The sequence below is a fragment of the Uranotaenia lowii genome, chromosome 1 (assembly GCF_029784155.1).
Source record: "Uranotaenia lowii strain MFRU-FL chromosome 1, ASM2978415v1, whole genome shotgun sequence".
NCBI lineage: Eukaryota > Metazoa > Arthropoda > Insecta > Diptera > Culicidae > Uranotaenia > Uranotaenia lowii.
The window spans coordinates 177,042,406-177,064,840 of record NC_073691.1 but is presented as its reverse complement, the minus strand read 5'-3'; the positions used below and the strand labels follow the sequence as shown (position 1 = coordinate 177,064,840).

The window sequence follows — 22,435 nt, the reverse complement described above, 5'->3', positions numbered from 1 at the left end:
ATTCCTTAAGAAAGTTTTGATGATTTTCAATCATTCATATTTTTACAAGCACAACACATATTTAGTGGTACTATTCTTGTTTCGCTTACCGTATATGGTGCCAGCTAGCTGTTAATATTTAATATTGGTTTCAGCTTGCTGTCAAATAATTTTTCTCCGTTATGATGTCTAGTTTGGCTATAACAACAAAAAAAATCGAATGGTGCTATCAGTTTCCTGTTGAAATTTATTTTGTAGCAGTCCACTCGATCGATCTCGAACATAATATCGATTCGCGCGATCGACGGTGCTGGAAAATGCAAGGATACGCGCCAGAGGAGACGTTAATACATTTTCCCGCGAGGTGTTGAATCGTTTTGGCCAGAGCAATTCTTATCTCTTGAGGAGATTATCTCTACCTAGAACTCTCAGGGATTATGAACTTCCGCCGAGGGCCGTCGTAGCAAGATCGCTTTCCCTGTTCTGAGAGCTCCAGGAGAAGACCAAACGTAGGGGAAAACTGTACAAGACGCACCAGCGGAGTAAGATGGCCAATGCTATTATTTCTAAAATATACACTAACCAACGGCTTTGAATGATGTTTTTCTTCATTTATATTGTAGAAAACTAGCTTTTTCATCATTCAATAGATGAAAAGTTCACAAAAATTACTTCAGTTCTTAGAAACAGAAGAATTAATGGAATCAGCGTGAAACTTGTTATTTTTCATAAGTAACATATAAGGTTTTATGGTAAAACAGCCTGCGCAATCTGATAAAACTTCAGCTTATCGTTTATCCACTCATGTGCACTTTCGAAAGACTATAAAATTTTTGTTGTATTTTATTAACTTCCTACAAAATTTCATCAAAAATCGTTCATATGAAAATTGGGGCAGAATGCCCAAAAGACCACGTGTTTTACGCTCAAATTTTGAATGCTGTTAACTTCTGAGAAAACCCGAATATCAAAACAAAATGCCATTCTTTTTATTTGCTGACTCCCAAATAACAATGCATAATTATAACAACAAATTTATTCCTTGTTCGAGTTAAAACAGTGCACCAATATTCGACTCGGCGACTCGGCCGCTATGTTTGCCGCTATATCAATATATCAGTCAAAAACACTGAATTTCTTTACCTACTTGAAGGCGTTTTATATAAAAGGATATTAAAAAGTGTGTTTTGAAAAGCGAAATTTTTGAAGAGTTTAGCAATACTAAATTATTTTTAGCCAAATAATAGTTAGTTTACAAAAATACGATGAACATGTAATCAAACATTTGATGTTTCAATAATTGCATTCCGTATAATCGTTGTTCCATTTCTCACCACCCTTCATGTTTGGTGCGTTCTGTCCACTAGCTTTGGCGTTCTATCCCGCGGTTTGTTTTCTGGCTGTTTTACTTTTTTACAATAATATAGTCAAAATCGTGTTTTTATCATTTTTTTTCTTTTCGATAATACGTAAATCTGATCCCTGAACCGTCGTTAACTTTCAGTTTGGTTCTTAAATGATTGGTATCGCTGTAAATAGCAGTTATGCTTAACTGGTGCGTCTTGTACAGTTTTACCCTATATTTAGTGTGTTTCGTCCATATGGATTAGATTCGTCGCGTTTGGGTTATCTATTTGGAGAGCCCTATCTGATCCGATCCTTAATAACTTCTAAGGATCAATTCAAGGACTCGCCCTCAGCGGAGTCTCACCGGGCATATTAACTGTGGCGTACGATCTCTTAACGGAGTGGCGCTAACGGCTTAAGTCGTACGCCAGTAAGGGATTGGTCAGTGGCGGCTACAATTTATTCTCAGTTTGCTATCCTTTTTTAGCATCAAAATCTGCTCAAAAATGCCTAACACTGCCAAAAAATATGCCAAACTGTCCCAATTTTTCGATGTTGTCAAAACTTCTCAGCATTGTCAAAATAAATATTTTTAATTTTCTTAATTTTCCAAACAAGAAAAATATTTTTCGGCTTCTCGTCGAGTCATGCAGTTGCAGTTGGATGTATTAGTGTATCCTTTGCTCACCGTTTCTCGTGGAAAATATTTCTTCAGGCCGTGGTGAATTTCCACACTGCTCTCGCTCTCTGAAGTTGAGATTGAACCGGGCATCGGCGCACCGTTTTGGTGAATTTTTCCTATTTTCTTTTGTTTTTCGCTTCGTTATTCGTCTCCCACAGTGTGAACTCTCCGTTTTGTCGTCTTGTCGATCCGGTTGATCTCCACCACAAGAAAGAAAAACCTGCTGCCTTGCCTTTGGGTTGGTTTGGTTTGGTTTGATGAACTTCTCAACAGGTTTGGGAGAGCCCGGTTTGTTTTCAACTCACTTTAAGCTCTTTGGACTTTTGGACTCCGTCCAGATCCCAGCGCGGCTTCAGTCGAGCCTCGCTCATCGGAGATGTCGGATTGAAGTTCTGCTTGCTGCTGCCAGTGTAGTTACCCGAACGCGATCGACCGTCTTAAAGTTTTTTTCTTTGTGAATTTCTGTCGTCCCACCGAGTGCAGTGGTGGAAACGGGACAGAAGAAAAGTTCGCGTGTGTGCTCGAGGCTTTCGGTTTGGTTAGAGTGAGCGAGACAGCGAAACGACGACGACAACAACAACGAAAAGAAGTTACAGCTAGCTCTTGGTTGTGACGAAGAAGGAAGGTGCAGAAAGCAGATCGCGTTGAAGAAAATACTCGATCGAGAAGAAGACGTGAGGAAAAGTGCAGAAAAGAGATCGCGGTGTGATCTGAATTCCACACTTGTTTTTTGATTTCTTGTTACGGGTTTTGCGTTATCTTCTGTCGAGTGTTGTTGAATTACCGATATCTCGGAGCTTGATATTTCAAGGTTTAGTGAAAAAACGGAGTTTTCGGGAGGATTTTGGAGGTGATGATCCCAGGAGGAGAGTGTTCAACTAGCGATCGATGATCGTTGATGAATGTTGAGGGCCCATATTCGAAAGTGTGGGGAGTTGATCGCGCGGAAAGGTGTGGTGAAGTAGATTGGCTGTGAACTACAGAAAGGTTGACGTCACGTTGCGAAGTACCCCGTAGTGCCAGTTACCAGTGTAGAGAAAGTGTACCTTCAGACCTCCATCCGTAGGAACCCAAAAGGCCCCCAAGATGCCTTGCAGTGCAGTAACTCTGTCGCTCGCGACGATATCCGCCATCATAGCCGTTGCCCTGCTGGCAATCGCCTTCTCCACAGATAATTGGCTGAGCTACGAAGTCAAGCGGAATAACATACAGGTACGTACCTTCATATAAGGAGGGTTGCTCCTTCTCTCAAACGTCTGCTCAGCAGAAGGCAGCAGAAAATACCGCAAGGCTTTTTTTCGGTGCCTTTCGTTGAGCTTCATCCAAACTGAGTTCTGCTGGCTATAACTGGTCATCGTTGAGGTAACTCGTTTATGTCTGCAAATTCCCGCTGCTGCATATTTTCTCCAACTCTCCGGATCGCCGACTGTTGAATCAGCAGCGTTCGAAATGTGCCTCGATCTTGGACAAAACACTAACTAAAAAAATTGACTAAATTAATAGTATTTTTAAGACAAGAATACTTTTCAACAGTGACTTTTAAAATTGTCTTAACTTTGTGGGTTTCTTAAAGGGTATTTACCGTGCGAGGTGGAGAAAATAAATATTGTGGAATCCTAAATAAAAAATACTTGCTCTTTCTCTGTTGGGCACCCCTAAGGTGGTTCATACACTTTAGTTAGCCCAATAGGTGAGTAAAGAACACCCATCACCATGAGGTGGAGGAAGCTGTGAATATATAAAAAAAAATTCATTCGGCGGACCATTATCGAGTCAACCATTTTGCTGCCCAGAGACTAACTTAGAAGAAACGACTCAGGTGCTGTTTTTGTTGTGTTGTGGTGGATCTTCGGGATAGGAATGCAATTTCGAACCAGGCTTTTCACTTTACACACACATATGTACATACGTGGACAACTGGGAATCTTCTTGCGCTCGCTCATCTCCTTCAGTTTAAGTCCTATCCTCCAGTTGTCCGTTGCCTGTGCAGGTGCCGCTGACCGTTGAATCCTGTTTCGAGGTCTTTTTGTTTCTTTTATTTATGACAAGTGTTGATTTCGAAACCGCTACGGAATCTGAATTCAGAAGCAATTTGCCTTCATTCATTTTTGGAGAAAATGCAAAATTCTTCAACAAATCTTAAAAATGTTCAAAAATCAAAGATTTTTTGGAGGAGTGTTCGAATCTCAACAAAAATTAATTCAAAGTAACGGAGAATTAAAAAAAAAACTTATTCACCTTTGTTTGGGAAAATATAATTATTGAGAACAAATCTATGGGCATTTTTAGAAATGTTAAGGGGGGGGTAGGGTCTAACACTTTCAAAAAATCGATTTTTTTATTTTTTTATTTTCTTATTGTAAAACATTTCAAGAATGTTGTGTCAAATTTTCAAGTCAATTGAAGCAAAACTGTAGAAGTTATAGGCCTTTATCTCCTCCTATCTAATACTGCAAGAAAGCAAGAGCAGAAACTTCAAACGCGTTTTTCTCGAAAGCACATTTTTAAAGTCCGTGGACATCGTCATTTGAAAACTACTTATCCGATTCTTTTCAAATTTGGAAAATATTTTCTACATATAAAATACCAGACCCCAACGTTTTTCTTTTTTGATTTTTTTACTTTGGGGAGATTTTACAGGTGAAAAATGGCGGATTTTTAAGTGAAAAATCGTAGTTTTTACTTCAAACAGCCACAAAAATTTCATAAAATTTTTTTTAAGTTAAATAAAAACGTTGGGGTCCAGAAAAACATCTATTGAAAATATTTTGCTCTGATTTTTTGACTTCAGATGATTCTGTGCTGAGATACAGTGTCCACCGCAAATCCTGTTTTCTAAAAGGCATCCTCGAAAGTGCTCCGTCACCGGCTCATTTTTCAATATTTTTCTACGAAAAAAATACTAAATGTTCTTTTAACAATGCTTTGTATAATGCAAAAATTTTGAATACATTTGTTTGAACGATAGCTCTAGAAAAAAATCGTGAAAATGGTGTTTTGTTATACCCGTTAGACCCTACCCCCCCCTTAAAAAAGAATGTTTCTTTGGTGAAATGGTAGCACATCTTGCCTACACTGCTCATTTTACCCCCAACACCTCTATAGTGAAAATGGGGTTTCCAAAATATAACTTTAGAGAACACATAGGAACATTAAGAATTTTAAAATGGAATAAGTATTTCAAATCTTAAAAAAATCGCAGGGATAAAGCCGGAATCGTGATGCTATAGGGTGTTTCATAAGCACGATTTAAAATGAACAGTATAAACACAATTTAGGAGTTAATCGAGTTTGATCGAAGACTGCTTATTAGGCTCAAGATCATGGCCGTAGGAACGGGGGGTATTTTGGGAGTTAAACCCCTCCCCTCCACCAAGAGGGTCCGAAAAATGTTAAGCAAAATTGTCTTCTCTAAATTCGAAATTTAAAAAATTGTAAATTCATGATAAAATTTAGATGAACGGTTAAAGTTAATCAAGAGTAACAATCTCGACTCAGAACTAAGACCAAAACCTCGTTATCTTATGCCAGGTCCACAATTCTACTATACATTTTTTTTAAATTTCTCAGTTGTTGATAGAAATAAGTTGGTGCATGAATGTTTGCTATAGTCCTTAGTCTCCAATTTCGAATTTTCAAAAAGATTGGACTCAATTAGATTGCCTGATGGCCCGGATTTTACCCAAATGTCTTTACTTTTTTGCAAATTTAAAAGAAATTAAATTGATTTTAATTGAAGAATTCCTAAACTTGCTTGGATATTGCCAAGATTTAGGGTTGTAAACTTTGACATCTAATGCTCGGATTTTGCAAGGTTTTTAAATAAAATAGCCTCGATTTTCCCTGCCCGGATATGTGCGGAAAAATATCTGGTGAGCTAAGGTTTGAATGATTTCCAATGCTCTGGTACAATTTTTTGTTTCATAAATTTTAATTTTTTTCCTGTGACCGGATTGTGAAATCTGAATCTTTTTTATAATTCTTGATATTCAGTTTGGTTGATCATTGGGACAAAACCCTGATCCGAATCTTGGTTTTGCGTATAAAACTAAAACAAGATTCATTTTAAATGTTCGAAACTCATCATTCCGGAATATTAAAGAAAAAAATTAAATAACAAACCATTTCTAAAATTTGGATTTGAAATTTTCACTCTTAATTCTTATGCCGAATTGAAACTTTAAAAAGTTTTGTACTGGTGAATCACCAGTGGTGATCCAGAATCGAAACATCAGGGTTCCATCATTCAAAATTTTCAGTCAGGATAGGAATTCAAAATTTGTATTCAGGTTCAAAATGCAGAATTCAGATTCGGAATTAAAATTCAAAATTTCCCAATACAAAAAACAAACAAATTTGAACCCCAAACAAGTTTCTTTTTTAAATAAAGTTTTCAAAATCGCTCATTAATTTTTTTTAATTAAAAAGAATTTATCATTTCCAGGACTTATTTTCGAAGGTAATGATTTGAAATGGATAACTTCTAGTCCCGAATAATGAGATACTTTTAGTACCATTTTTTTTCATTATTCTGTATGTATGCATCTTTCAAGCAAAAATGTTCTAGGAAAAATTTTGTCACCAAAACCCCCCCTATGAGGCAGTTCTTCCTACGGCCCTGCTCAACATAGACTGATTTGGGACGATTTTGACCACTTTTTTCAATCTTTTGCGAAGTTTCCGATATAATCTGTAGGCTTCGCATGTTTTCTCAAATGCGATTTGGTCAGGAACTTACAAGTTTCAATTGGTCCCGCTTGAGGACAATTTGGTGGATTCATCTCATCCAATACGATCAGGACTTTGTTGGATTGGTACCAAGCCATCGTGTCCTTTGAGTAGAGAACTGATGATAAATCCTGCCAAAACAGTACTAGGTGATCAAGCTTGCGGATCATGGGGGCAGTAGACAAATATTATAGCACTGGCGGACGTAAACAATGCATTGTATCAGTAGTATGAGCAGCTCGAAAAGCATGCCACACTAGACTGAGTCGAGTTGGGGTCATTTTTGAATTTCTCACACCCTGGGGTCTAAAAAGTTTAAAGGAAATTTTCCGCTGAACAACTTTGTTGAAGACCGTAACTTCGTATCTTATTAGGCAAAAAAGTTTTTAGATGTTTGACAATGGTATGTCTTTTCGCATTGATAAACAATAAATTGAATTGACATCACTGCTGGAGCCTCGAGAAGTATTGCATGAAAAGCAGTCATGCAATACCTAGCTAAGCACTCAGCACTGATGTCAATTGCATTTATTGTTTATCAGTGCACACATTACTTTTCGGTCCAATGTTTTGTCCACCGAACTCGGTTTCCGCCCAGTTTTTTGGTCCACGAAGCTGCTTCCCTCTCCATACTTCCGAATCGCATTTCGAACCGCTCCCATGCTTACTTCTTCCATTTTCGCAATCTGTGGAACAATATTTTTTCGCTTTTCCGGGGCAATGTTTCTTATTTTCCCGAAAATTATGAAAAGTGGAGCTCGCGATACACATAATTTCAAGTCGAACTGTAAACAACAACACACAGCAGAAACCAGCCGTTTAAACGTCATCCGGAATGAGCAGGGCTGTACCAAAATCATGCTTAGACATCATGAGACACCCTATATTTATTTATTTACCCTATATATCTCGCGTGAGCTTTCATTACGTCGTATGAAACATCTTGAATATTCACAGAAAATTGCTTCAAAAGTTATCAAAAAAACTTTAAAATTTGTATTTCACATATATAGAATATGTTGTCCAGGCTACAAATATTCTAAATGGAAAGAAGTTGCGACTAGTTTATGTCAGTTTTTGTTTTTTTTTTTCGTAATAAAACTGTTTGTTTACATTTTGTTTCATGCGACGTAATGAAAGCTCACGCGAGATATAACTTTTGATACTCATATTACGAAACATTCACAACGGATGACCCACGAGTGTCATGGGAAGCAGGGCCGTAGGAAGAACCGGCTCATGGGGGGGGTTTTGATGACAATTTTTTTACTATAGCATTTTTACTGCATAGACATGTGAAAAATGTACATATTGTATGTCAGTACATATTATTCAAGTTAAAATTATTTTGCATAAAAAGTTATTTATTTTTGATAATAAGTCCTAGGAGATGCCATTTTTTACATGACGCTTTAAAAAATATAGGGACTTGTGATATGGTTCAGTTTGTAAATCAGTTGCCTTCTGAGCTGATGTCCGTGAGTTTGAGCTCAAGAGTAAACATCGAACACAGTTGATTCAGATAAGTTTTTCAATCACTGGTGTGCCAACTGCATCGTTGAGAAAAGTCGCGAGTGGCACAATGATGTAGATACATGTTTCTTGTTTTGGAAAGTTGCAGCAGTCCTAACCGAAAAAAAGGATTTCGAACGCTTCACTTTTTTACGAACTTACATTTGGAAGCTAATTCTTTTGCAGAACCATTTTAAACATGGGTGAAAATGTATCAAATATTTAGCAATAAAAGTAAAAAAATAGGTTTACTGTTCAAAAAAGGTTTATTTTCTACTCTTGCAAACTCGATTAAAATTGAAGATTTTAATAAGAACCTATGATTTTGAACAATCTGCAACGTATGGAAATAATGTTAAACATAATTCGCAGGAAGATAAAAAACAAGTTTGAAAATCATCATTTTTTATATTTTTATTTCATAATTTTAATCCTGTTGCTCTTACCGGGTTCGCCGACTGGTTCTAGATCGGTCCTAAATCCGTTCCGATGATCACCGTATGGTACCACAAAACTCCTCGCAAACTATCCGCATGCAATTATGATCACGGCCAATATTGGTTCATGCACTTCTGTCTTCCAGCGACTAAATTTCCCTTTTTATGATTTTGGATAACCACGATATTTTTTGTGTTTATGCATGCAACTGACGATGTTCTTCATATAAACGATCAAACTGTTTCACGGTTTGTAAATTGATCACACTTAGTCTAGAGGTTTTACTTAACAACTTTATTGAAACAGTAGGTACTTTGAAGTCACAAACAAGATAAACTTTATTCTTCTAGTAAGCAAAAACAATTTATTCTGAAGAACTGATATCGATGCTAGTTCGGAGGGCACTGACCTGCCGGTTTTATTTGAATAGGTTTCTGATCTGTTTTGTGCTATCAATTATCTCTAGGTAGTTGCTATGAGTGAGAGAGTTTGTACCTATCTACTATAAAACGAAGGGATGTTCAAATCTACTATTTTAGTATAACAGCTATGATATGTGAGACGTGAACACCTGTGATTAAAGTTTTCAAGATTTAAATCTAGACATTCTTTAAAATGAATCCGGATCATATTTTTTATGTGTGATTTTCACCAGCATTGTGTTTCTAAACTGACTTCAATTGAATTAAAAAAAATTATTTTTAATCAAAAATCAAAGTTATGAAGCAGCGATCACCTTAAATTTGAATCCTTTATGGAATTATAACACTGATATTTTAATATTTATTATAAAACTTTAATTTGAGCTAAATCTGAATACATACTTTGGATTTTAGTTATAAGTCTGAATTCTGCATTTTGAACCCAAAATCAAAACCTTAATCTATCAGAAAAGGGGTAGGCTTGATAGCGGCACGTTATCCAAACAAACGGGAAAGTTGTACCTTAATCTAAATTCTAGATAAGAAATCCTATATCCTTAACCAGAAATCTTTTGTTTGATTCTGAGTTTATGGTTTTCAATATGAATTTTGATTCAATTATTTAATCGTAATTGAACTTGTAAATTTTAATAAAATTGTGAAGGGTGAAATTGTTTCACATTTTTCAATTCTGGACATTCATTTGTTTGCAGGATTCTTAGCAGGATTCTATATCAAAGATGATCCAACCTGAAAATCAAAAACAATAAACTGGATACTTACTAAATATTTTTTCGTGAGTATCCGGGCTGGGCAGATCCAAGCAATTTTATCCTAAAACCTTGCAAAATTAGGGCATATTGTTTCATTATTTTCCCAAAAATCCAGCCAATATGCAGGCAAATTTCGGAATTATTCCATTAAAATAAAAAATAAGACACATGGAAAACTGTTTTTATTCAATTGAAACACATCAGCCGATTCAGAATCATGTTTAAAGTTTCCAAAAAATCTTTCATGTTTATTCTGACAATTTTTTTTTTAAATAAATGATTTGGACGCGAGATACACAATTCTAATGAACCAATTAAATTTTCGTTTGATTCTGCAAATAGAAGGAGAAAATCTGGTCAAAATCCGGACAATCTGGTAAGCTTAGTCTAACTTTATTGGGATTCAACATTTTGGACTCAATTACTATCAACAAGTGAGAATTTTTTTGAAAAACCGCAGTAGAATTGTTGTCTAGGAATGAGATTTCGATTTTTTGCAGTCGATATTGTTGCACCATTGTTACTGATTTTAGTTTTTCATCAACATTTAATTAGAAATTTCAAATTTTATGTTAACAAAAAAATTTCACTTGGCATTTTGGACCTTCATGGGGGGGGGTTTAACCCCCAAAACCCCCCCCGTTCCTACGGCCATGATGGGAAGTACTGTTATTTCTTCCGGAGGAGCTTTTCCAGATGAACGGTTTTGATTCAACAATTGTAGAGCTTTAACAACACAACACACAACTGTGATTACTTATGTCAGTCAGCTAGTTTCGTCTATGGAAGTGAAAGAGAAAAATAACCTCTCATAATAAGTCAGCCGGTTCTATTTTCTGTGTCACCGGTATTATTTTTAGTGATGATGATCATGACGTTGGCTTGCTGCCGCCTTATGAGGACCACGTGATGGTATGCATGCATGCAAATGCCCTCTCGATCTTCCAATCACTGTGATATCGCCCTCGTGTCATTAATATTCACAACGTGACAAGTTTCGTTCAGGCGGGATAGACTAATCACGAACTGATCTCCAGGGCTCATAAGTATGAAGACAACAATAGCTGGTAACAAGCGATCGAAAAACTGTGACGATCGAACGAAAAACAGGTTTCTGTCGAATGACAAATAAATGCGACGGATCTTCTCTCCAACATTGTTCGGCTAATTGAAAAAATGGTAGACAAACAAAAAAAAACAATTAAAGAAATCCAACAAGACAGTGATTGAATTCGATTCACTGTTACGAATTGTTGTGTCTTAAAATTGGACAAGCAAAATTCCATCCAAAGAGCAGTCTTCTTCGCTCGCCGTCTCGTGTGTGAGGTGCCATTTTCGACATTCAAACGAAATGTTCTGAACTGAATGGCTTTGCCAGTCAGTATAGTGACTTGAACGAGTGAGCGTTTCTCGAGGCGGCAAACCCTCTTCAGTTGGACTTCACAGTTTGTGTGAGTCTGCTGCTGCTGACACACTTTGACGAAGTTTCTTGCTTGCGGCCACGTTCTTTGAGTTCTTTCTCGTCAAGGAAGGGCCTCTCCAAATTCCAGCAAAGGTTAATGTCGATAACTGTTTGTTCGGATGTTTCCTCTCGAGTTTGTTTTTTTCCACCCTAGAAAAAGTGGTAGAAGAAATGATGATTCAAACTAGAATATCTGGCTATTATACAAAGAGCTTGAAACTAACAAACAATACTTTGTTTTATTTTTGTTGTTTGATCATTCAAATCATGTGTGATTTGTAAGTTTTTTTTATTTCCAAAATTGTGTGGAAGGTTATTTCTAAAATTCTGTAATTATTTAAGAATACTCAGCTACAATTTATGGATTTAATCAACAATTTTAGATACTTAAATTGCCTCATGGTTCAAATTTATTTCAAATGGCTTTAATTATCAAAACAAATTAGTTTAAAAAATGCATTGATTATGTTTTCCTGGTTCAAATTTTGTGACGGAGATGTGATTTTTACAGTGTGATTTAGCCAACGACTTTATGGTTGTCAAAATTCAACCGAAAATCCGGGCAATATTCGGGAAAATTGAATAAATCCTGGCAAAATCCAGGTAAATTGAATAAATCCGGTTTAAAATCCAGGTCTGGTCTGGCCTAGTTGCCCGGATTTTATTGAAAATAGCCCGGATTTCATTGAAAATAGTCCGGATTTTTGCCCGGATTAATTCACTTTTTTGCCAAACCATACAGGAAAAAACAAAATGTGTCTCCTTCCAAATCGTAATTTTTTGAGCAAGTTTTATAAAAACAATCAAAAGTTTTTTTGGAAGCCTCAAATACGATTTGAAATCTGCTGATAAGTTTTGACGAAAAAAAAGTTTTTTTTAAAATTTGTTCTTTATTTTTGTTGAGTAATTTATGGGTTTTGAACCAAATTTCCTGAATATTGCCCGGAATTTTGGTCGACCATTTCGAAATCAATTGCCCAGAATTTGCCAGGATCTAATAGTTTATCAACACTTGAGGTCTTTCAACTAAATAAATCATCCCGCTGTATCTACACTTTGTTATTAATTAGATATTGTTGGAAGTCTCTAATTCTGATAAGTTGTAAATCCTCAAATAATATTTATCTTATTGAAATTTTCCAATTTTGGTCAGACAATTCTTTTGAACGATCCTACACTGTTTTTATGAATTTTCATGTCTTCGGATTCATATCATTAGATAAATTAGGTACTTTCGCATGTTTAAAAAAAAAACAAAAATAGCAGAAAAAACCTAGGTACCTACACCCTCAGACCGAGAAGCAGTCGAGAGAGATGGTTGTGTAAGAAATCGTAAAATTAAACAAGAATCTCATCACATGCGACGAAACGAACGAATAAACCCCGCGGGAGACAAACACATGTGAGTGTGAATAGTTTTCAAGTCTCCAGCAAGTAGAAAATGGTTAGATAAATAGAAGAAGGAAAAAACAACACAGATGAACGAAAAAAAAGAGTGTAGGCTTTAGCTGACTTAGTTCGCCATGTGCAGGCAACAATCCAATCCAGCCCAGCAAAACAAGATCTGGAATGCAAATTCCTGGGGCTGTTTATCTTTTGTTCAGCTGGTCTAGCGTTGAGGTCCGGATGGGCGTTCTTGTTATGGAAGTTCTTAGAATCTGGCTCTAGCTAGCCCAACAGCAGTCTCTCGTTGAAGGTCTGTTTCTCTGGTTGTTGTATAGCCCTCTTAGTTACAACAATCTTGGAATCCTAACCATATGGTGGATTAGAATGGAGGTATGTAGGCATATGAAATTATATAGAGCTTTTCCTTCAAACGGGACATTCCTTCGGTCTGGCCTCGAAATAGGTGCCCCACAATTATGCGGCTGCCTAGGGTCCGGCGTTAAAAGATCTGTCAATAGCGGTTTTTATAGGCATGTATGTAACTGCTTGAGTAAAAAAATCAACCATCGAAACTATTTGGAGGAGTTGTTTTTGTTTATCCCATACAAAACCAATATTAAATATTTTGACGTGAACTACTTTATCATAAATAAAATATACAGTGATTTAGACTAGTTTCGACTACATTCTTTAAAATGCCCGAAAGTGATATGCAAATTTAAGGATGGTCTTTATTTTTTATGGGGTCATGTTTTCAGTAAATAATATCTGCAAGATCCTTGTGCTTGTCAGAGCGTATACAAAACACAAATTTCTGGAGCAAAACACGCTTTGTGTACAGAAAAAAAATCAAATAGCATTCACAAAAAATCGTGATTATTATTTTTGTGTAGTGTTCAAAGAATAAATGAAGTATTTTGAAAGAAAAAATAAATAAATGGATTGATTTTAAATCAGTGTAGATGCCACGAACTTAAAGCCATGTTCACGCTTAACGTAAGAGTTTACGTCGAAGCCTTATAAATAGTTGAAAACAAAAAAAATCAGATGTCATCTTACGGTAATTAGAAAAAATGATGGAACAAGATCAAACAATGAAAATGATAATGTTCACATAGGAAAAACAGCTCTCTTACTTCTGGGGAACACCGACACTTAACCACTATTGATAATACAAGATCAATAAAATAATAAATTAAATTTACTATGTTCTACATAATTTTAAGTTTCTACGAACTATTTTAATAGATAACTGCATTTTTAGGCTACCACTATGACTCAATTAAAACTTTTTTCGAGATTCTTCTCTAGCTTTATACAATTGCTGTTTTTTTTTCACTAAATGACGTAAAATGATCTGATTGCACAGTAAATTTTTGCCTCGATTTCCAGCGAAAAATTGCTAAAAACGTCTAACAATCTAAATTTTTACTGGAAACTAGCTAACATGATTCGTTTTGCTGATTTTTCCAGCACTTATTCTTTTTTGCTTGAAATTTTCCAGCAATTGATCCGTATTGCTGGAAAATCAGCATTCGATCTGGGGATTTTTTTTTATTATCTGACAATTTGCGCCGGGGGTCTTCAGATTTTCCTCAAAATTGAAAATTTGGTTCATTTTTGCGACTTAAAAACACATGTATTTTTTCAGATTTCTAATATTTTTATTTTTTGAGTTAGCTTCGGTTAGATTTTTTTGTAAATAAAAAATAACCATTTTTCAAAGCTACATAACTCTGTTATTTTTCAACGGAAATTGAAAAATAGCACATCAAAATGCATTAAAATTTTATCAGCTTTCCAAATAAAATAGTTGCAAAAAATTAAATAATGACCTTCAACATGAAAAGCTGTAAATAAACTTTAAATGGCGTCTAAAAGTACCGTCTGCACCACCGAATATTTTGCAAAAAATACCATTGAATAGCTCGATTTATGATGTAACTTTCATCTGAAGACACCAAAGTGGGCCATTAACACCTTGAAGAGTTATGAAAGAAATAATGGCAATAAATCTTTTTTTCTGCATAGAAAACAAACAATGGTCGAACAACTGCACTCACATATGGAGATAGCAAGCACTTCTATCAACATGGAAACAAAAGAACTTACCAAAGCAGGTAAAAAACACTACTTTTTCGTGCTTTGTAGAGTGTTTGCAGCATAACTGACTTGAAATTTCCACTAAAATTCTTAGTATCGTATTTTTAATGTGATATAACAAATAATGGGAATGTTGCTTCAACTACCTGGTCATATGCAATATAACTTATTAACTTTTCGATCAAAGATCATCGTGAAGCATAATCAATGCCAATAGTAGAAGGTTCAGTCCCTGTGTTTGGGATCACAAAAATGTGATTAAAAAATGAAATATAGACGTGCTTTTTACATAGTTTTTATATCGGGAGCTAAGCACTGGACACCAAAATCATTTCCCATTGATCAAAAAAGTGTGAGAAAGTGGCACAAATGTTGTAGAAATAATCAAAGAGCTCAGTATGGCCAGCCCAGGCTGTAAAATGATGAAAATATGATACTTTTACCGTATTCGTTTTCTACATTCGCCCAGTTTTGAGGTTTACCATACTAGAACGAACATAATTCGTCGTCAGTGTTTTGCTACCTCGATCGCTCACACATGAATCTTCAGTGTTCCACCGTCCATTTTAAATCAAATCTGGGGAATTACGGATGCAAAACTTAGCGCATAAACTTCTAAAAATGACAGTATAATGTGCATAACTTGTTGTGACCTGGTGCAAAACTGGGTATAAACGAATACGTTATTAGATTTTTGGATATAACAAGAAGTCAACCTACCCGCCCCTACTTTCATAACAGTCCCATATGCAAAAACAAGCAAGCGAGGAAATCAGCTTTTTCTGTTTTGGAATATATTTTTAAATTGTGACTACCACTTTCAGCATAAACCAAAATCGTTTCTAGGTTGTCATAATAAATCTTTAGACCTGAAATTTTCGAAATTGGGTTATTGGTAAGGTCGAGAGCACCATTTTTATTCATTATGGGACTATTAGTCGACCATATTTGAAACCTTTTTCAAATCTTCTCGCATAACAGTCCCAAACAGAATAAGTTTTTCTCACCAAGCTACTTTCTAAGACTTACATTTGATCATTTTTTAACTTCTAAATGCAGTTGTCAGAAAAAGAAACATAATTTTGGAAAAAATATCGTGAATTCCACATTGCAAGTTGAATCTTTTTACGATTTTTGATTGCATCCAATTGTTTTACGCTCAGTAAGTCATTTTTAAGAAAGTCAGACCTGCCTTCAAAAACTCGTGTGCATCATTCGACATCAAGTGAGTTAAAAAATGTTTAAATGATTCAAGGCAATAAACCAAATACTATTTCACCGAAAGAAGCATTGAAAAGTAACCAAATCCGTGGTATTTCACATATAGGACTGTTATTCAGGTATATTCCATATAGGACAGCCACGAATTGTTATTTTTTTTTTTGAAATTTCTAGAACAAAACCCTCTTTTTTAGTGTTTTATTTTGAAGTCTTATGTTGACCTAAAATGACGAAAATTCATATGAGACTGTTATGCGAGTAGGGGCAGTCTGAAAAGGACGAAAAAATAGTGTTCTTTACCTGCTTTGATAAGTTCTTTTGTTTCCATGTTGTTAGAAGTGCTTGCTATCTCCTTATGTGAGTGCAGTTGTTCGACCATTGTTTATTTCTGATGCAAAAATAGAGATTTGTTGTCATTATTTCTTTCATAACTCTTCAAGGAGTTGATGGCCCACTTTGATGTCTTCAGATGAAAGTTGCATCATAAATCGAGCAATTCAATGGTATTTTTTGCAAAATATTCGGTGGTGCAGACGGTACTTTTAGACGCCTTTTAAAGTTTATTTACAGCTTTTCATGTTGAAGGTCATTATTTAATTTTTTGCAACTATTTTATTTGGAAAGCTGATAAAATTTTAATGCATTTTGATGTGCTATTTTTCAATTTCCGTTGAAAAATAACAGAGTTATGTAGCTTTGAAAAATGGTTATTTTTTATTTACAAAAAAATCTAACCGAAGCTAGCTCAAAAAATAAAAATGTTAGAAATCTGAAAAAATACATGTGTTTTTAAGTCGCAAAAATGAACCAAATTTTAAATTTTGGTAAAAATCTGAAGACCCCCGGCGCAAACCCGTCAGATAATAAAAAAAAATCCCCATCTGTCAGATTCGGAACTTTGTTATTCTTGGTAGTATTGAAAAAGAAAGAGCTCGAAGAGCATGCGATACGGTAAATTTGTTGTACATCTTAAATTTTGTTTTATATTCATAAAAAACAATGATTCCTACTAAAGCATGGGTAAGAAATATGAATAAAAAGCAAAATTTATAAAAAACAAATCAATATGAAGAGAACATTTGTAGGTTTCTAGAAAATCTGTTTGAAGATTGCCTTTTTTCCAACAATCGAGTTTGCTGGTCTTTCCAGCAATCTTTATTGCAGAAAACTTTGCTGGAAACCAGCGGAACAAAAACCAGCCAAATTTTGCTGATTTCCAGCACAAATTGTTGCTGTGCGGATTTGAATCTGTTTTTCCAGTTTTCCACTGTTTTTCCTGTTTCAATTTAAAGGCGGCAGCACTATCTTGCTGTTTAATGTATTACATACCCATTTTCACCATTGTAGTTTTATTTAGGCTAGGGTTAGCATATCATGCAGCACCAACAAGAGTACAGTGAAATAATTTTGAAGAGAATCGTTACTTATTCCAAACCTTGGCTATTTTAAGCCATTGAGATACCGTCAATTTGTTGTAAATTATGTAACTTACATGACAAAGGCTTAGTATTTCCGTTTAAGTTAATCTAAGGGATAGTAGGTACACCCACAAATCAGTCTCTACCACGATAATGATCTTCCTTGGGGGTGGAATTATCGGCATAAGATTTTATGTCGGACCGGAATGAAAAAGCGCTCTCATCGATGACATTGTCCTCCCAGCGCAACCGCATTGCATTTGTCTGAAAGAAACCAAACAACCTATCACAAGACAAAGCAGGATGGAAACAACCAGCCAGCATTGGAATAACAAAACATTCTTTGTTTGCAACTCCCGGCAAAAAACCACTGCACCGGTTAAGATGTAAGGCAGTAATAAGCAGTTTCCCATTCCCATCCCATTTCCATCTCGTTCCTATCGAAGACAAATGAGGATGAAAAAAACCACGGGTCAAACGGCAGACGGCCAACACAAAACGGCGTTTTTTTGTCATCGTCAAAAGACTTTGACAATAAACCTGCGTTTGCTAACTGATTGAGTTGGTTAAGTTATCGAACTGGCAAGTCGGAAGAATAATTTTGCGTTGGGTTCGATTCTCACTGTATTTTTTTTCAATTTTGAGATAAATTATCTAATAGGATGAATATCCCATGGTGGTCGTGCATCTTATTGCATGGGAGCTCGAGTCTTTATGCCAGTAGTGCCTTTTAAATCATATCATACCATCATTGATTAAGTGCACTTTTCAGCGCATTTTGTGCTGAGAAAAAATAAATTCATTTCTATAATCCAATGTCCTAAAAATGAAGAGCATGGATGGCAAAACTCAACAGATCGGCATGTCCAGTGAGAGAAAGTGCAATTTTTTTCATCTGCTCCCCTAAGCTGTGCGGGAAGAGATAAATCACTCTGCAATCAAGTGTGAGATTGCCAACACATAAGAGAGAGCGAAAGCATTCACGTCTGCTGATGATGAAAATATTCTTCTCCCGAAAAATCTATTGCGCATTGTGTCGAGGGAAAAACTTAGAGCTAACACAGTTTTTTCTTGATACGTTCACGAGAGAAGGCGCTGCTCTCCGAACCAGAGGTGCCAGAGGATTTGTCCCGATTTTCGAGAGGCCGCACTAGTTTTTCAAAAAATCTCGAATCGGAATGATTCTTGAAAACAAATCTAAATTATACCTAATTGAATTCTAAGCTTTATGATGAGATCATCAAACGAATCTGTAATAAAACTCTTAAACCGATGGTAATCTTCGGTTCAGATGATATTTAAACGATGTTTTTCGATATAAAATGCAATCTAGCTAAGAAGTTGATCTCTTCTGTTGCAAAAATGATGGCGTCTACAGCACCGTTATTTCGCCTTCATTTATGCAATCTATTTTCACCAATTTACTGGTGTCCAAAAAAATCCAATTTTTTTTCGCGGTGTCCTGATTTTTAGTTGAATTGTTGTTATTTTTTATACGTTGTGTGGTAGGAGTCTGAGTATTTTTTTTCTTCATTTAGATACACTGAGGTGTCTGACTGAAACTCTACACAGCAAATTTTTATTTGCTGGAAACCAGCAAAATTTTGCTGGTTTTTGTCCCGCTGACTTTCCAGCAAAATTTCCAGCAATTTCAATTGCTGGAAAAAACAGCAAACTATAATGCTGGTTTCCAGCAATTCAAATTGCTGGAAAATCAGCAATCCAGATTGCTGGAAACGTATGAAATTTATTTTTCAAATCAAAATTACAGTTTAATATTGGCTGTGCATATAATAAGCAATAAAAACAATTATTTTCTCCCATTTTCAATAAGGGATTTATTTATTTAAAAAAAACTTTTTTTTTACAACTTTCTAAAACCGGCTCTGGGGTGGCCGCTTTGTGCCGCAGTGTTGATCATCCGCCACCTGTAAAAATAGTTTTGATTAGTATCTATGGAATATCTACCTGTACAATAAAAACTTACCCTTGAATTGATGCCTGCATGGTTGCTAGAATATAGAAGAAAATAAAATAATTATATTAATTTAACCTAAATTCGTAAAAATGAATCTCACCTTACTTCAGCGTACGAAAAAAAACAAACTCCAAATTGACAACTCGATTGCTGATTTTCCAGCAAACTAGATCAATTGCTGGAAAGTCCAGCAATTTGAAAACCGATTGCTGATTTTTCAGCAAAAATGACAAGCACATAACCGAATGCTGAAAAATCCAGCAATTCGAAAATCGATTGCTGGTTTCCAGCAAAAATTTGGATTGCTGAACGTTTCCAGCAATTTTTTTTTGCTGGAAATCGAGGCAAAAATTTACAGTGTAGGGCGCTCTTGGCTGGAATTTCTCTTTCTCCCATTCAGATGCGAATGCTCTCACACTTGCCGTCTGAGTCGCTTAAAGCTCATGTAAACTCGGATAACGAGTAAAGCAGGATTAGCGAAGGAGGATTACACACGGAAACCGAACTGAAAACAGTGTTGTTTTCTTTTGGTTCCTTGTTGTTTGGGAGGAGCCGACCAACCATGATGAAAAGTTTTATTTCTCGACCAAAAAAGAGTACAAATACTCATTAAAGAGTACTAATGGTATTCCTTATTTTGGCTCATTTTTAGCGTTTCGACATACTTTTCCAAAAACGTTTTGTTGTAGTTCACGTTAAAGAAAGCTTTCCAGAACTGGAAAACAACATTCGAGCCCACCAAATTCTGAAATATTTCCTTCCGGACGTAGCGTCGCTAACGGAATCTCCAGCAGAGAGGCCCACATCTGATCCACTCAAAGAAAAAAACCTCCAGCCAGAGCTAGATTTCTACCACCCCTGTATCAGGAAGGTACCTACCTGGCGCGCAGAGTGTCTCCTCCTGCTCTGTACCCGAACAAATGGTTGATCTCATGTCTTTGAGAAGCTTAGTTGCTCGTGCTCGGTTTTATTTATTAAGCGCTGTTTAAGCTAAACCACCACGCCAAGCTTGGTGCGCTTAGACTGAAACTGAGCAGCAGCTCACGAATAGGTGGGTAAATGTGAAGCAGCACTCAGAGCAGATTTGCGAGTAGTTGTGCAGGTTTGTTTTTTTTTTGCTGCTGCTATAGCAGTTCAGGGAATAACCAGTTCAGTTTTGTTTTTTATTATTGTTTCTGCCCATTTTCGGATCTTCAGGTTGTGTTCAGAACAGAACACATAGTTGCATATCTAGTTGATTTACTTAGCTATACGGTTGTTTTTTTTCTGTTTTCGCTGAATTATTGTATGACTATTTGGCTTGTGGCATCTGTCTAACTAGCTGTAGGTGGTTAGTGGTTTGAAAGAAAAAAAAACGCGTTAAGAATGTATAATCCGGCTAGTTATTCTTGGAATTGGCTAGTGTTTTTAGACAAGCACAGACTAGAAACTATAAAATAGAACTTAAGAACATTTCCTTTATTTGTTTCCATTCGTTCGAATCAAAATTTTTAATAAAAAAATAATTTGAAGTTTTTTTCGGATTTCCGTAAAGAAAAAAAATCTTTCTGAAAAAAAAATAAAAAGTACAGGCGAAATGTATTATACCTGTTCAATCAGTTCACCGAACAAAAAGCTCACTTATCAATGTACAAAACAATAAACAATCAAACAAATGATAAAGGCAATCGTCGTAGGATGCATTTATGGCAGCAGCGGTAATTTTGAGTCGCTCGCGACGATCGTAATACATAAACACATGCTCGTACATGGTAGGAAACTGATGTAATGATGTGGCTTTTCCATTTATGACTGAGACTTCGATCGTATGTGGGTTGCGTCGTGTACGCAATAATTTCGACAATTGTATATGACGAAATCGCCGGGACCCACAAACCAATTTGGGCTGTTGCGCCGTCGATTAATCGAACATGACATGATGACCCGCTTATCCACTACCTCACACGAGGATAAAATCGATTTTGATTTCTAGGCTAGGTGTTATTTTAGGGTGACCAGATATCTTGATACATAAAAATGGATTTCTGTCTGTCTGTTCCCTAAAGACTCGGAAACTGTTGGATCGATTTGCGTAAAACTTGGCATAGAGGAACATTGGAGACCGGGAAAGGCTCCCAAATATTATGGGTTGAGACCTCCTCCCCTCACTTGAAAGGGGGAGGGGGCCTTCCAAACAAAAGACAAATATTTGCATAACTCGATTACCGATCAAGCAAATTGTACCAAATTGGCATGAGAGAATATTTGAGTACGAGAAATGTTTCTATGATTAATAATACCTCTTACAGCTATTAGGGGTGAATGACACCATTGTTAAAATCCTGTAAAAAAACATACCCCTTACATCTTCTAATGGGGAGATAGCAAGAGACAAGGGGCTCCCATATAATTTTTCACATTACTCAAGAACTAATAAAGCAAATCGAACAAAATTTTGCATAGGAGAGCATTAGGGTAAGAAATGTTTTAATGATAACTTGAGACACCTTTCTTCTTCCATTGGGAAGATAAGAAGGAAGGAGTGGGGCTCCCATACAATATTTATATTTTTAAATGTGACCCAAAGATGGGTCTTGACTCAAACATTCAGTCAGCGAAACTTTTTTTTTTTTGTAGAGAAATGAAACCAACTGTGTTGGATGAAATTTCAGGGACTAGATAAGAGAAAATCGATGTTGAAAAACATGCGAAAAAAATTTCGCCTTGTCTCCCGTTGAGACTTGAACCCACATCTTGCGCCTCTCCGGGGCCCATGTATTAACATTCTACTACAGGAGACCAACCTGGCGTATGAATATTATACTGGTTGAGTGTCGATGTCTATCGGAATGAAGGGAATAGTTCTCCCATGTGATCATAATCATTTTTCTTGGTCTATTTCTATTCCCATCTTTTCATCTTACGGTAGTTGGACTCAAATTTGGATATTTTAGGCACGGCAAGATTTGCATTGCCTTCTCATATACTGCACGGGTTGTCAGTTATG

The 22,435-nt window shown here is 36.0% G+C and overlaps 1 protein-coding gene across 1 annotated transcript in view; it reads left to right on the top strand.

Annotated features, from left to right (window-relative positions):
* The first annotated feature begins 2,349 nt into the window (after positions 1–2,349).
* Positions 2,350–22,435, top strand: part of LOC129737639 (transmembrane protein 235) — a 60,877-nt gene continuing 40,791 nt past the window's right edge. The window contains exon 1 of the mRNA XM_055728802.1: positions 2,350–3,220. Within this exon, the coding sequence (XP_055584777.1) occupies positions 3,095–3,220 (126 nt within the window). The 5' untranslated portion in view covers positions 2,350–3,094. The remainder of the gene's footprint in view (positions 3,221–22,435) is intronic.